Here is a 14,082-nt window from a genome sequence, read left to right as displayed (position 1 = left end):
CTAATTTAACCAGCAACCAAGTCTTAAATTCTTCTTATTCCCAAAGGCAAAAACAATGGAATGAGTTGGTGTACAGAACTAAATTTACCAAGGCTGTGTGGGTGATGGTAGTGAGGGATGGGAGAGGAAATTAAGGCAATGATGAAGAAAAGCACTCTGGTTGAGGGTGTGGTGTTGAAATATTGTATTAATTGGAATGTTGAAAAAATGTCAAGGGCAGCATTGTAAATCACAGTGCCTTAAATACTTTAAAAATCCATGGTTCCATTTTAAGTGAAATAATAAAATAAGGTAAATTTTATATTACAATAATAAAGAACTCTTACACAAAACAAAAAGGTTTAATAATTAAAACATGAATAGATTTATAAAAATTATAAACTAAGAAAAATCCTAGAATCAGAATTTTTAAATTGCATGCAGTCTTATTACAATAAAAATCAAAGAAGTATTAAAATATCTCCACCCCAAGCAGACTCCAGGTCTTTTTATTTTCAGTTCTTGGAAATCAAAATTTATACACTCAGAAGCTACTGGTAATAGAGAAATAATTTGTGTAGGATTAAGTCTTATTTACTGATGGGAAGGCACAAAATAAAGTGTCTTCTGCTACCTTTTGGGATCCATCTTAGTTTGTAATAAAAAAGGGCACTCTCCCAAAGGTATCTTGGAAATATCTACTAGACTTAAGGACTCACATGACTTTTACATGTACAATTAGTGGTCCTCTAATTTCACAGATCCATGAACCACAAGGCACCAAAAAATGTCATTATTTCACTCACAAGTCTAGCAACTGGCTCTCAGAAATTAAACATGACAAAAACTTTGGATACCAGTTATAAAACAGTTGGGTCTTGTTTCCTCAAAAACTTAATCAAATGGTTAATCGCCTAATTTGGCAGTCACAGCCAAACATTTCACAAAGCTGAAAGAACCTACCATATGCTAGGACTCTTTGATTAATTCTATTGTTTCTAGCTTCCTTGTTCTACTGTAACTCTGTCCCCTGTTAAATATAACAGAATGCTGTGAACCTTAGTTTAATTGCTCTGCTGAAAATGTTAGATTCTGAAGTAATTCAATAACTTTCTCTATGATCATCACAACATGAGTATTATAAACATTCCATTGCCTATGGGAAGCTGCCTACAATAAATAGGTTAGAACCTATTTGCTGGAGTCATAGAGAATGTGCTCTATTATAACTTGTTGAGTCAGACTGAAACTGCACTTAGGTAGCTAGATTCAAGTCAAACTGAACTTATATATACCTCTATATTTACTGCATCCATGTAGTATGTAATTTTTGATGCTGAAGAAGGGATATGTGGCACTTGAAGGCTTCACCACAAGCATCACATTCATGAATTTCTTGAGTTTTCACCTCTGCATGGATTTTCTGATGGTTGACAAGACTGCGCTGTTGACTAAAACTTTTGTCACATTTCTCACACTTATATGGTTTCTCTCCGGTGTGTATTCTCTGATGCTGAATAAGGCCTGAATTTCGGCTAAAGGCCTTCCCACATTCATCACATTTATGGGGTTTATTACCTGTGTGCACACCCTGATGTCGAATAAGATTGCAAAGTTGACTAAAGCTTTTACCACACTGCCTGCACAAATAGGGTCTCTCACCAGTGTGAATTCTCTGATGTTCAATAAGAAATGAGCTCCGACTGAAGCTTTTCCCACATACAGTACAAAGATAGGGCTTTTCACCAGTGTGTATTCTCTGATGTTGTACAAGATGAGCACTTACACTAAATGTTTTCCCACACTCCTCACACTTGTAAGATTTTTCTTTAGGGTAGGCTTCCTGCTGTATAATAAGACTAGAATTTGGGTCAACACTTTCCTTAGTTTCATTGTATGAGTAAGTCTTCTCTCTGGTATGGATTCTCTGATGCTGAATCAGACCTGAACTTCTACTAAAGGCTTTCCCACATTCTTCACATTTATGGGGTTTGTCTCCTGTGTGAATTCGTTGATGACGAGTAAGGTTGCAAAGTTGGCTGAAGCTTTTCCCACACACTTTACACTGATAAGGTCTTTCACCTGTATGAATTCTCTGATGTTCAATAAGGAATGAACTTCTACTAAAGCTTTTCCCACACTCAATACAAAGAAAAGGTTTCTCACCAGTGTGGATTTTTTGGTGCTGTATAAGGTATGTACTTAATCTAAATGCTTTTCCGCATTCACCACATTTATGCGGTCTTTCTCCAGTGTGAATTCTCTGATGTTCAACAAGTAAAGAGTTGCGACTAAAGCTTTTTTTACATTTGGTACAATGATAAGGTTTCTCACCAGTGTGTGTTCTCTGATGTTCAATAAGGTGTGACTTCCAACTGAAGGCTTTTCCACAATCACTACATTTATGGGGTTTTTCACCTGTGTGAATCTGCTGATGTTTAACAAGGCTCCTTCTCTGACTGAAGCTCTGTTTACACTGATTACATTGATAGGGTCTTTCTCCAGTGTGGATTCTCTGATGCCTAATAAGAGTTGAACTTACACTAAATGTTTTCCCACAATAATTACATTCATAAGGTCTTTCTCCAGTGTGAATTCTCTGATGTTCAATAACAAATGAACTTCGACTAAAACTTTTCCCACATTCCTTGCATTGAAAAGGCTTCTCACCAGTATGGACCCTTTGATGTTGAATAAAATGGGCCTTGCGGACAAAACCCTTTCCACACTCTTCACATTTATGACATTTCTCTTCTGACTTTGGTCTCTTACGAATGTTAGTATTTCCTCTGAATGTTCTCTGTTCTTGTGCCAAAGATTCCCTTGGTAATTCCCATAGAAAGATTCCTCTCTGTTTATCTAACCTACCAACAAGTTCAAAGGTTTCTCTACCCATGGGATCTTGGTCCATTTCACTTTTAATTCTTGTAAGTATTACACCCTGTGGTTCAACTTCTTCCTCAGTTTCCTCAATTTCTTGTTTCACAGTTGGTTCCTTATCCTTATCTCTGTTCAAAACATCTAAAATAAAAAAACAAAAACATTAAATGATCAAACTGTTTATTACTGTTTATTACTAAGGAGAAACTGTCAGGAAAATAAGATTAAGAAAATAATCTATTATGTCAAGAAAATATAATTTACTTCAGTATCATTGTGAGAATTAAATTTTTACAATATATCTCAAGCATTTAGAATGGTACCAAGTAAAGGTATATCATTGTGCTAATGTTTTTCTTGGAGAAGAGAGAGATAATTTACAAGACAAAAAAATCAGTCAATTTATCAAATTGGGTAAATTATCAACAATAAATTATGCAAGTTAGGCAAGCCAACAACAACAACAAAAAAGTACAGAGATAAACTAGAGAATTAATGAAGAAAGAATAATATGAAAGAAAAAAATTAAAATATCAAAAACTTAGTTAAAACATTATTGAGATATATGTAGAGCAAATAACAAAAAGGAACACATAAAATGATTCTGAGGATATTGTGATTATAATTTTTTATGCTTTATGTGGCAGAAATTAGAGAGTCTATAAGTCTTTACCAAATGGGAAGGATGAAAAATTACAAGAGGGAAAGAAAACACTAAGCAAAAAGCAGCTCTTCTGTTGACACAATGAACCTCTTTTAAAAGAGTATCAAAATGACAGTTTATGACAGAAAAGGGTAAGATTACATATATAAAAAACCAAGGTCATAGAGAATACAAAGAACATTCTATCATAGTTTTTGACTTCACCTACTGGTAGTATACCACATTCTTTTAAAGTATTCTTTAAATTCTTGAATTCTTGAATTCTTTATCCTCTGAAGATATAAGATAAATTCAAGAATTCTTGAATTCTTTATCCTCTGAAGATATAAGATTCTGGTTGGAAATAGTATTCCAACCAAGAGTCTACATGACATATAAGAAATGAAAATCTAGAATGTACTACAGAAAATATATCATGAGATGGTTTATGAAGTAAAAATATAGCATAAAATTATATCTGCCATTAATATATTTCTTTATTTTCTTACTCTTGTTGGTAACTACACTGTAAGACTCAATAGCTACCAAATTTATATCCAATCCTAAACGATTTTTTCAGACTTCTTTTAATTTTCTAGCTTTTTGTGGAGATGTCTTTGACTTTTCATTTACCTCAAACCAGCCATAAAGCTACTGTATTCCAAAAAAACTTTTCTTATGCCCCAAAGAAACATACCAGAACTTTATATACACGTAGGCTACTTAGAATATTTTTCTCCTCATAGTCATATTCAATAGACTTGCATTTTTAATAAAATAGAATGGAAGAATTTTCTCAATTTTTGACTTCTCCCCTAAAAAATTTCATAGGATGAAATTATACCCCATTGCCACCCAAGGATAATCTACCTTCTTTACTTTTTTTTTTTTTTTTTTGCCATACCCAGTGATGCTCAAGGGTTACTCCTGGCTCTGCACTCAGAAATTACTCCTGGCTAGGAGGACTATATTTGATGCAGGGAATCAAACCAGGTTTGTCCTGGATCTGCTGTGTGCAAGGCAAATGCCCTACAGACATGCCGGCCCAATCTACCTTATTTTCTATCACACATTTCGCTGAGATCATGCTCAATTTATTGTATTTTTCTTTTACTTTTTCAATCTGTTTCTCCACTGATACTTTCCTACTAGCATAAAAATATGCCTAAATTAATTTTTTTGTTTGTTTATGGACCAAACTTGGAGGCATTCAGAGGTTACTCCTGGCACAGTGCTCTGAACTTCTCCTGGCAAGTGTGGGGATCTATATGGGATGCCAGTGTTCAAACCAAAGTTGGATGCATACAAGGCAAACACCCTATCTGCTGTGCTATTGCTCTGGCCTCACCCAACTTAATCTTAAACCAGAAATTCTTATCTTGTTGAAAGTCAAGTTTTGGGATAAAAAAAAAACCCTTAATATAGTAATTCTCCTGTTCCTTACAAATTCTTTACAATATAATGCTTAATATGCTATTTAATTTTCAAGTTACTGTTACACTCTAAGTGGGCAAATTGCTTATGCTATATGACAATTCATTGTAAATCTCGCTTACTGAATGTTCCCCAAACTGTTTACCATGTGAACTGTTATCATTAAGATTCTACTTTAAGGGGGCCGGAGAGATAGCATGGAGGTAAGGCATTTGCCTTTCATGCAGGAGGTCATAGGTTTGAATCTTGGCGCCCCATATGGTCCCCTGTGCCTGCCAGGAGCAATTTCTGAGGCTGGAGCCAGAAATAACCCCTGAGCACTGCCGGGTGTGACCCAAGGGGGGAAAAAAAAAAAAAGGGCCCGGAGAGATAGCACAGCGGCATTTGCCTTGCAAGCAGCCGATCCAGGACCAAAGGTGGTTGGTTCAAATCCCGGTGTCCCATATGGTCCCCCATGCCTGCCAGGAGCTATTTCTGAGCAGACAGCCAGGAGTAACCCCTGAGCAATGCCGGGTGTGCCCCCCCCCCAAAAAAAGGGTATCACCTCATAATATTTACCCAAGAGGGTTGCAGAGATCTTAGTGAAGGATAAAGATGAAATATTATTATTTCCAGACTATATAAATAACTACCAAAATTCCTAAAATTGATTAGATATTACAGTAGCAATAAGATTGATATATAAATTAAAAACTAATCCTCATCACACAGAAAACAAGTTAGCAACTACAGAAAATTAATATGTTCTTTTCACATTAATAAAAATAATGTACCTAGAAATAAACTTGATGAGGGATAAGAATTATGCAAAACCAAAGACAATTATATTTTCTGAAGATATAGAATCAAGAAACTTAGGAGATTTGTATTTAAAACATTCTATTTCTCACCAAATTAATCTATAAACTTACTGCATTCCAATCAAAATCCTATTAATTAAAAAATTCTAATAAATCGGGGCCAGAGAGATAGCATGAAGGTAAGGTGTTTGCCTTGCATGCAGAAGGACGGTGGTTTGAATCCCAGCATCCCATATAGTCTCCTGTGCCTGCCAGGGGCAATTTCTGAGCAAAGAGCCAGGAGTAACCCCTGAGGGATGCTGGGTGTGACCCCAAAACAAACAAACAAAAACAACAAAAAATTCGGGGCTGGAGAGATAGCATGGAGGTAAGGCGTGTTTGCCTTGTGTGCAGGTCAGTGGCTCGAATCCTGGCATCCCATTCGATCCCCTGAGACTGCCAGAGTGATTTCTGAGAGTAGAGCCAGGAGAAACCCCTGAGCGCTGCCGGGTGTGACCCAAGAACCAAAAAAAAAAAAAAAATTCTAATAAATCTTTATTTCAACAAAGCACAGTAAAAAACTGAAATCTATCCTGTAAAAGAAAAGTGACATATCTTATCAGACACAAGATGCAACATATTGCTAAATAAACACAGCAACGATATTAACATAAATAGGTCAATCAGTTATACTCACAAAGAAAACATGTTGGTCACTTCTACACAAGATTGCCTTGAGAAAACTTACTAGATGTGGGTCTGATGGTAACACACTGGAGTGTCTTCTGGGGTATCTGCCATATTTGTATTGCATATTTCCATCTTACGAGTTACAGCTAATTTTTCTAGAGGAAAGAGTTAACTCAAAACTTCACCTTTCTAAAACATTGGGAATTAAGCTAAAATATAAAATTAAGCTAGTCAATTTGTTATAAGTAGTCAGAATGTTATAAAACTGTAACCTATTTAGAAGCTAAAGGAATATACAAGAATGTAGAATGGGAGATTATTCTGTTAAGGAGAAAGTGAATAAAAATTATTTTCTGACTTTCTAAAATTTATGTCATTTTGGATTTTATTACTTTTCTGATGTCAAGTTACAATCCTCCTCATATACCATAAACCATCTATGACCCTTTACCTTGTCTTGCTGACTTAAACTAACATGAATTCATTTCTATAATCCTTAACCCAGTAATTTTAACAAAATGATAGCTGAGGGAAAAGAAATATGATGAGGAAATGATAAACAAACTGGGCCGGAGTGATAGCACAGCAGTAGAGTGTTTGCCTTGTATGTGGCAGACCCAGGGTGGACCTGGGTTCTATCCCCATTGTCCAATATGGTCCCTCAAAACGAACAATTTCTGAGCACATAGCCAGCAGTAACTCCTGAGCATCACTGGGTGTGGCCCAAAAAAATCCAAAAAAAAAAAAAAGTGACAAACTATAAGTCAGAAATGGAGTTTGCACGTTTTTTTTTTTTCTGTAAAGTGACAGACAATAAATATATTTTGCTTTGTTAGTCATGTTGTCTCATTTGAACTAGTCAACTCTGCCCTTGAAGCTTGAGAATAGTTATAGACAACAAATAAAGGAGTGGGCACGTCCATGTTCTAGCAGGACTCTATTTACAAAAACAGGCAGAGAATTAGACTTATCTAAGGATAAAACCTTTCAATAGAGATTACAATGAACAACTTTCTTACAGAATGAGAAAACAGGAATCATTTGGAGTCTAAGGCTAGGTACAGTGCAAGATAATTACTAAATAAATATGTAGTTTTAGAATACCTGAAGAGGCTTAATCAAAGGAGAGCAACAGGGCCAAAGCAATAACACAGCAGGGTGTTTGCCTTTTATGCAGCTGACCTGGGTTTGATTCCCAGCATCCATTTTGGTTCCCTGAGCTGGCCTGGAGTTATTTCTGAGCACAGAGCCAGGAAAAACCTGAGTGCTGCTGGATGTGCCCCACCCCCACCCCCAAATCAAAGAAGAGAAATAGTGAGTTAAAGTGTTGTAGACAATAATCATTCTCAATTCTATCAAAACCCAATATGGTGGGCCCGGAGAGATAGCACAGCGGGCGTTTGCCTTGCAAGCAGGACCAAAGGTGGTTGGTTCGAATCCCGGTGTCCCATATGGTCCCCCATGCCTGCCAGGAGCTATTTCTGAGCAGACAGCCAGGAGTAACCCCTGAGCACGGCCGGGTGTGGCCCAAAAACAAAAAACAACAACAAAAAAAAAACAACAACAAAAAAACCCAATATGGTTCATGTACCTTAAAAAGGTCACTAAAACTGGAGTAAATTTTACTTGAAAGACCAAGTTGAAAGGGGTGGAGCGTATGTTTTCTATGTTGTAAACATGGAATTTAAACATGGAATTACACAACATATCAATGAGCACTTCTGAGTGTAGATCTGGATATTTCCTGAGTACAGTAGTATCACCAGGAATAGACCCCAGAATGCTCTTCACCACAGAGGAGGAGCCTATATTAAAAAAATGTTTTCTTTTGTATTTGAGGTCAGAACTAGTGGTTCTTAGAGTTTTCTCCTGAGTGCACTCAGAGATCACTCCTGACAGGGCTCATGGGACCCCATGGGGTGCAAGGGATTAAACCCAGTTTGGCCATGTGCAAGACAATCACCTTCTCTTCTATAATATCTCTCCAGCCCCATTAAGACTTTTTTATCTTTAAAAAAACTGTAATTAAAAAGCAATCTGTGACAGAAAAAAAGAATCAATCAGGTACTTTTAATATGGTCGTCAATGCTTTTTTTTTAAAGCCAGTCAAATTGAGCAATGGGGGGCGGTTATATACCAACTTTTGTGATACTAACGTTAATAAGTTCTGATAAAGCATTGCCATCGGACCAGCCATCAATGCTTTTTTTTTTTAAGCAAAAAAAATTACTATTGCATGCAAGGGAAGATATAAAAGATTCAAATTACAAGGCTACAAGGCAATTGTGCTAAATAAAGAAACAAAATGAAGAGAAATAAAACCATTACATTAGAAACTGTTGAGTAATGAAGGTCTCTTCAAGAGAATAAAGACACAGTGTAAAAAGGAAGATAAAAAGATTCTGGGGGAATAAGTCATAAATGATGAGGCACTATGCTTGAGCTAAAATAGATAGAATGCCTAAAAGAGGGAACTACAGATGGACTTACTGCCACGCCTTTGTCCATATGGTACTCACATTTTGCAGCAGGGACAGGCAATGGTAGGTATTTGCCTAATTCTATCAACCAGGATACCATATGTATGGATAAAGCTAGCAGTAATTCAGAGACACCATGGCAGTCTGAAAAAAAAAACAATGAGTAGCTAACAGGACCAGAGATTAAAATAGTATGCAGGAAATAAAAGACAATAGAGAACTAAGTAGGGACCTAAATGGAGAAGTTCTAGTGTGTAGGATAGGAAGTTAAAATTTTCATGTTTTAAATTATCAAGAATTAGACTCTTCAATACTGTGTTCTCCCTTGAACACAAATTTTACTTGCTTATCATTATGTTTCTTTCCTTGTCTTTTTCCATTCTGGAGAAGTCCAGGTTCTCTGTTGAACACATTTTCCCTTTCAGAGAGCTTCAATAAAAACTACCTTACTTCACACACACACACACACACACACACACACACACACACACACACACACACACACACACACACACACACACAATATCAGAAACACAAAATCCCTTTGATGACAGGAAAGAAAAACACTAAACAAAAGGGAAACTAATGGCAAGAAAGTATTTATGAGTTAATGAAATAAAATATTTGAAAAAAACTGAATGAAAGGTCCATTCATTCAATAACAAAAATAAGAAGCACATTGGATTTGATGACTAAGAAGTTATTGTTTCCATAATGAATATTTTGGCTTGGAAAGAACAAATTTGATTACTGGACAGTGTGATTATTCAACAACAGAAGTGTATTCAAGGTAGTAATATAAAAGCAGCATTTAATTCTGAAGAAGAGACTTTTCAGATCTTAATGGATTCTTTAAGACTTTTCAGGTGAAAAGTTACTTATGAGTTCTTCAAAAGAAGATGTCAGAAGGGGCCGGAGAGATAGCATGGAGGTAAGGCATTTGCCTTTCATGCAGAAGGTCATCGGTTCGAATCCCGGCATCCTATATGGTCCCCCGAGCCTGCCAGGAGCGATTTCTGAGCATGAAGTCAGGAGTAACCCCTGAGCACTGCCGGGTGTGACCCCAAAACAAAACAAACAAAAAAAGATGTCAGAATTCAGAACTCAATAGAAAGATTTAGGAATAATAATGATGAGAGAAAACTACTTTCATATTTTACTTACCACATGCTAGTGTCCTAAGATCTTAACATATATTACATCACAATAATCTCAGGAAATGAATGGCTTTATTATTTATATTTCATAAGAAGAGAAACCAAGGCATAAACAAAGGAAGCAATTCACTCAGATTCATAAAACTAGTAGGCAATGGCAAAGGGACTTTTAGATTCTAGGCAGATTCTATGAGGATATTCTGCATATTGTCTCTCTTAGGTGAGATAAATACTTGAGACTTATCACATAATGGTAGCTGATGAACTGACTGCAGATAAATTATGCTAAAAAAGTATAGTTACTTAGAAGTAGAAGAGTATAAGAATATAAGTTTATGGAGTGAAGCAATAAAGACTTTCAAGTATTAATGGTTAGTATAAATGAAACTCATTAAGAATCCACTGCATTTGACAACTGGATTATTATGTTCTGTCATAGTATAATATTGCTAAACAATATAAGGAAAGAGGCAAGAAAAAGACCTCATATAATGAGGAATTTTAATGAATACAGTTAAGTACAGAATACAAAATAATAATCTTATAAAACCTTGTTATGAAGATAACAAATAACAAGCTACAGGGAGTATCAGGAGGGAGACTGAACTCAAAGTAGATTTTTCTCTTTTCTCTTTGCCCCTCCTTTTCCCAACCGGAAAAGCCATGCTATGTAAGAGTCAAGTGAAAACATAAACAGATTTATGTAAAAGAAGAAGAAAAATAGCTATCCATCCTTTTGGTTTAGTAAGAATTTCTCTGGCTAAAGTTGGGGAAATGGCTCAGAGGGGTTGGAGTGCACGTTTTGCAGTGAGGAGTGTTTTGATCCCTGAAACCATATGATTTTCTCCCTGCACCCAATCCCTAGAATTATAACCTGAACACCATCAAGTGTGCTTGAAAATCAAAAGAACAAATAGAATAAGATAAACATTTCTTAGGTCCAGAGTGACAGTACAGCAGGTAGGGCATTTGCCTTGAATTTGCATGGCCAATTTGGTTCTATTTCTGGCATCCCATATGGTACCCAGCCATCACCAAGAATACTGTGTGCAGAGCCAGGAGTAAACTTTGAGTATCATGAGTTGTGGCCCCATCCCGACTCCCTGACTTCTCCCATCATGTTTAGCACCTCAAAAGGAAAGAAAAAAAGATAGCTTTTGTAACCAATATAGAATTTAAAGTTTTCAGAATATGTAATGAATAGATAGCAAAGAGCATGTTACTGATAATTAATTAGGCTCATGGATTAAAGGAGGAGATAGGAAAAGAGGGAAATAGGAGGGAATAGGGATAGAGAAATCAAGGAAAAGGAAACATTAGGGGGCTGGAGCGATAGGACTTTTGTCTTGCACATGACAGACCTGGGACCAATCTGGTGCCATCCCACACCCCATATAGGTCAAGCCTGCCAGAAGCTTTCTGAGAACTCAAATTTCTGAGTTCAGAGCCAGGAGTACTCCTGAGTACCACCGGGTGTGGCACAACCCCCCCCCCCCCCAAGGGAAACATTAAAAAGAATGCATAGATTTACAATTGATTTCACTCATATGTAAACTATTAATAAAGAAGAGAGTTTGAAAATAGATAATGGCCAATGAAAATCAGGAGGAGGGGTACAGTGTAGAGATTGAGAAGAAGGTAAATGGAAGAGAAACACAGTGCAATAGCACTGCATGCTTAAAGCATGACTATTAATGATATTTTAAATCTTTTTTTGTTTGTTTTTGGTTTTTGGGCCACACCCGGTGACTCTCAGGGGTTATTCCTGGCTGTGCACTCAGACATCACTCTTGGCTTGGGGGACCATATGGGATGCCAGGGTATCAAACCTTGGTCCCTCCTAGGTTAGCGTGTGCAAGGCAAATGCCCTACCACTTGCACGACTGTCCGGCCCTAAAAATGTTTTTTAATTGAAAAGAATATAGACTCTGTTCTAAAGGAAATGCAAGAAGTAGAAGTAAGACATAGTCCATTAACTGGGGTAGAGATTATGTATATTTTAGTTACCCATGTTAAGTTCATAGTCAATAACATTCACTGCTAGGAAAAACTGGTCAAACAACATGATATTGGAATTTAAGATTTGTCTACGGAAATATTGATGGTGTAATTATTGACGCGAGTTATTCAATAAAAATGTAAAATAGGGTGCCTGACAATATTGTTCAGTTACACAAGGTTGAAGTATACTTCTTCATGGTATGAGTTAGCATAGGGAACACTCAGAAACAAGATGTGCTAGGGGCCAAAAGAAGCTAACAGAGGACACAAAATTGTGTGGGTAGAACAAAACTGCTGAGGACCCAAAGGACAGGTATTTTGCTTGAAGTTAAAAGAGTAATGTTTTGGGATCAGAACTGCCAAAATGGAAGAATAATAACACCTCTCATGTAGCCCTGAGACTAAGGATGAAAAGGAATAGGATGTGGGAAAATAAGCTGTGTCTGCCAAAGAAGGAGTGTCCTTGGGAAAAGGCCAGGTTTTAGTTATGGCCAGGAGGGGTAAGGAACATTATGTGAAGAGGAACAGGGGCTCCAGAAGGCAGAATGAAAAGGGGTGGGAGGAAAATAGTGGGAGAACAAGTCAGGAGAGAAAGTGCAAAGCAATATGGGAACGTTATTAAGAAACCAGCAAGCCAGTCAAGTCTTTGTATTTTGCTCAGTGACAGTCATCATTCAATAGTTTAATTAAAAAAAAATAGCAGATCTTACCCAAGGAGACTAGGTTCCCATAATTCTCCATTATGACATCCTTGTACAGGCTTCTCTGGGCCATATCCAGGTAATCCCATTCCTCCTGAGTAAAAAAAATATATAGCCACATCCTCAAATATCAGCAACCCCAAAAATAGCATGATTGTTGTTAGTCAGTTCATGTCTCAAGGCCAGCTCTACCCGCAGAAGCAATCACTGACCTGGTCCTGGATCGTCCAGAATTCCAAATGAGGCTCTGCTGAGAAGTGACTGTCACTGACCAGCATCCAACCATATGATGAGTGAGCACAGGTCCCTTGATTTTAGCAGGGAGGAGCCCAAGGACAGTTTTTCTGTCCTAATAGTTTAAGTTCTCCCCTTTTAATTTCAGTCATAAATCATGATCTGGTATTTTTTTTAATCCTAATATGCCATGCTGCCCCCAGATGTGCCTGCAACTTTCCTTCTCCTCTTTGCCCCCAGATTCAGTCTTCCCTGCGTCCAGGTTCGAGACCCTGTTCCATTTGCAGGAAATTATGAGCCGTCTACCTTGAATGCACCGAAGACAGGAGGGTCAAAAGCGGTAGAACTGACAGCCAAAGGCATTACTCTGCAGCACCGCTAATGTCCTAGTGCTGATTGGTCAATTTACTGTCAGGGGCGAAGAGGGGAGACTGGATCCAGAGACTATGGGCATTGCTTTGCATTCCTCTGCTAGCCCTAGCGCTGGAGGCCAACTTGGGAACCCCGAAGGCGCGGCACGATCGGGATAGCGGTCGTGGGTACTCAGGGTACTCACCTTTACCTTCGGCGGGGGACTCGGAGAGGCCATCTCCTAGCGACCAGGAAATCAGGCGGGAATCCGGAGGGAACGCAAGCAGGCAAAGGAGACTGCTGGGGCCTAGCCGACCCTAGGAAATGAGGCCCGAGAGAGGCGAGGCCTCCAGGCTAAGGTCTGGCCAGTTCCAGCCTCGGTCCCAGAGCGGTCGAGACCCAAGCGGCTTAGAACTCGCGCTTCTTCGCAGCCCCACATTTAGACCCCTTTCCTACCACACAGCCCAGCCTTCCAGGCTTCGCTAGAGCCGCCTCCCCGTCGTTCATTTCTCCTCCTTCTGAGGACCAGCCGATTGAGCCCAGACCGCCCCCGGACCAGAAGGCGTCACCCTAAAACAGTCCGGGGATGCCCCTGGACTACAATTCCCGTCATGCTCCGAGAGAGCACGACGAGGGCCGACCTCTGTCCGCCATTGGTGTGGGGACTACAATTCCCGGCGTGCCTCGGTGCGAGGAAGCCGCGAGTGAGTCTGCGCACGAGGCCGGAACCTGCCCCTAACATCACACCCGATT

The 14,082-nt window shown here is 38.4% G+C and overlaps 1 protein-coding gene across 2 annotated transcripts; it reads right to left on the bottom strand.

Annotated features, from left to right (window-relative positions):
• Nucleotides 1-588: 588 nt before the first annotated feature.
• On the bottom strand, nucleotides 589-13,945 carry ZNF189 (zinc finger protein 189). 2 transcript variants are annotated; one of them, XM_049770086.1, is made up of 4 exons: nucleotides 13,535-13,945; nucleotides 12,754-12,838; nucleotides 8,925-9,029; nucleotides 589-3,000 (listed from the first exon to the last, which is right to left on the bottom strand). In XM_049770086.1, exons 1-4 carry the CDS (start codon nucleotides 13,565-13,567, stop codon nucleotides 1,283-1,285), a joined length of 1,941 nt encoding a protein of 646 aa, XP_049626043.1. In that variant the 5' UTR covers nucleotides 13,568-13,945; the 3' UTR covers nucleotides 589-1,282. The 2 variants fall into 2 exon arrangements, with proteins under 2 accessions (XP_049626043.1, XP_049626051.1); XM_049770094.1 differs by lacking the exon at nucleotides 8,925-9,029.
• Between the last annotated feature and the right edge of the window lie 137 nt (nucleotides 13,946-14,082).

Source organism: Suncus etruscus, chromosome 1 (genome assembly GCF_024139225.1).
Source record: "Suncus etruscus isolate mSunEtr1 chromosome 1, mSunEtr1.pri.cur, whole genome shotgun sequence".
Classification (NCBI taxonomy): domain Eukaryota; kingdom Metazoa; phylum Chordata; class Mammalia; order Eulipotyphla; family Soricidae; genus Suncus; species Suncus etruscus.
The sequence above is the reverse complement of the archived record's forward strand: the minus strand, read 5'-3'. Positions and strand labels throughout refer to the sequence as shown.

What these genes read in the sequence shown, in the direction of transcription:
- ZNF189 (XM_049770086.1), bottom strand. Translation starts at nt 13,567, where the DNA reads ATGGCCTCTCCGAGTCCCCCGCCGAAGGTAAAG. An exon ending in GTCCCCCGCCGAAGGTAAAG is followed by an intron (nt 12,839 to 13,534) that starts GTGAGTACCCTG and finishes TTTTTTACTCAG; the next exon opens with GAGGAATGGGATTACCTGGA. An exon ending in GCCTGTCCCTGCTGCAAAAT is followed by an intron (nt 3,001 to 8,924) that starts GTGAGTACCATA and finishes TTTTTATTTTAG; the next exon opens with ATGTTTTGAACAGAGATAAG.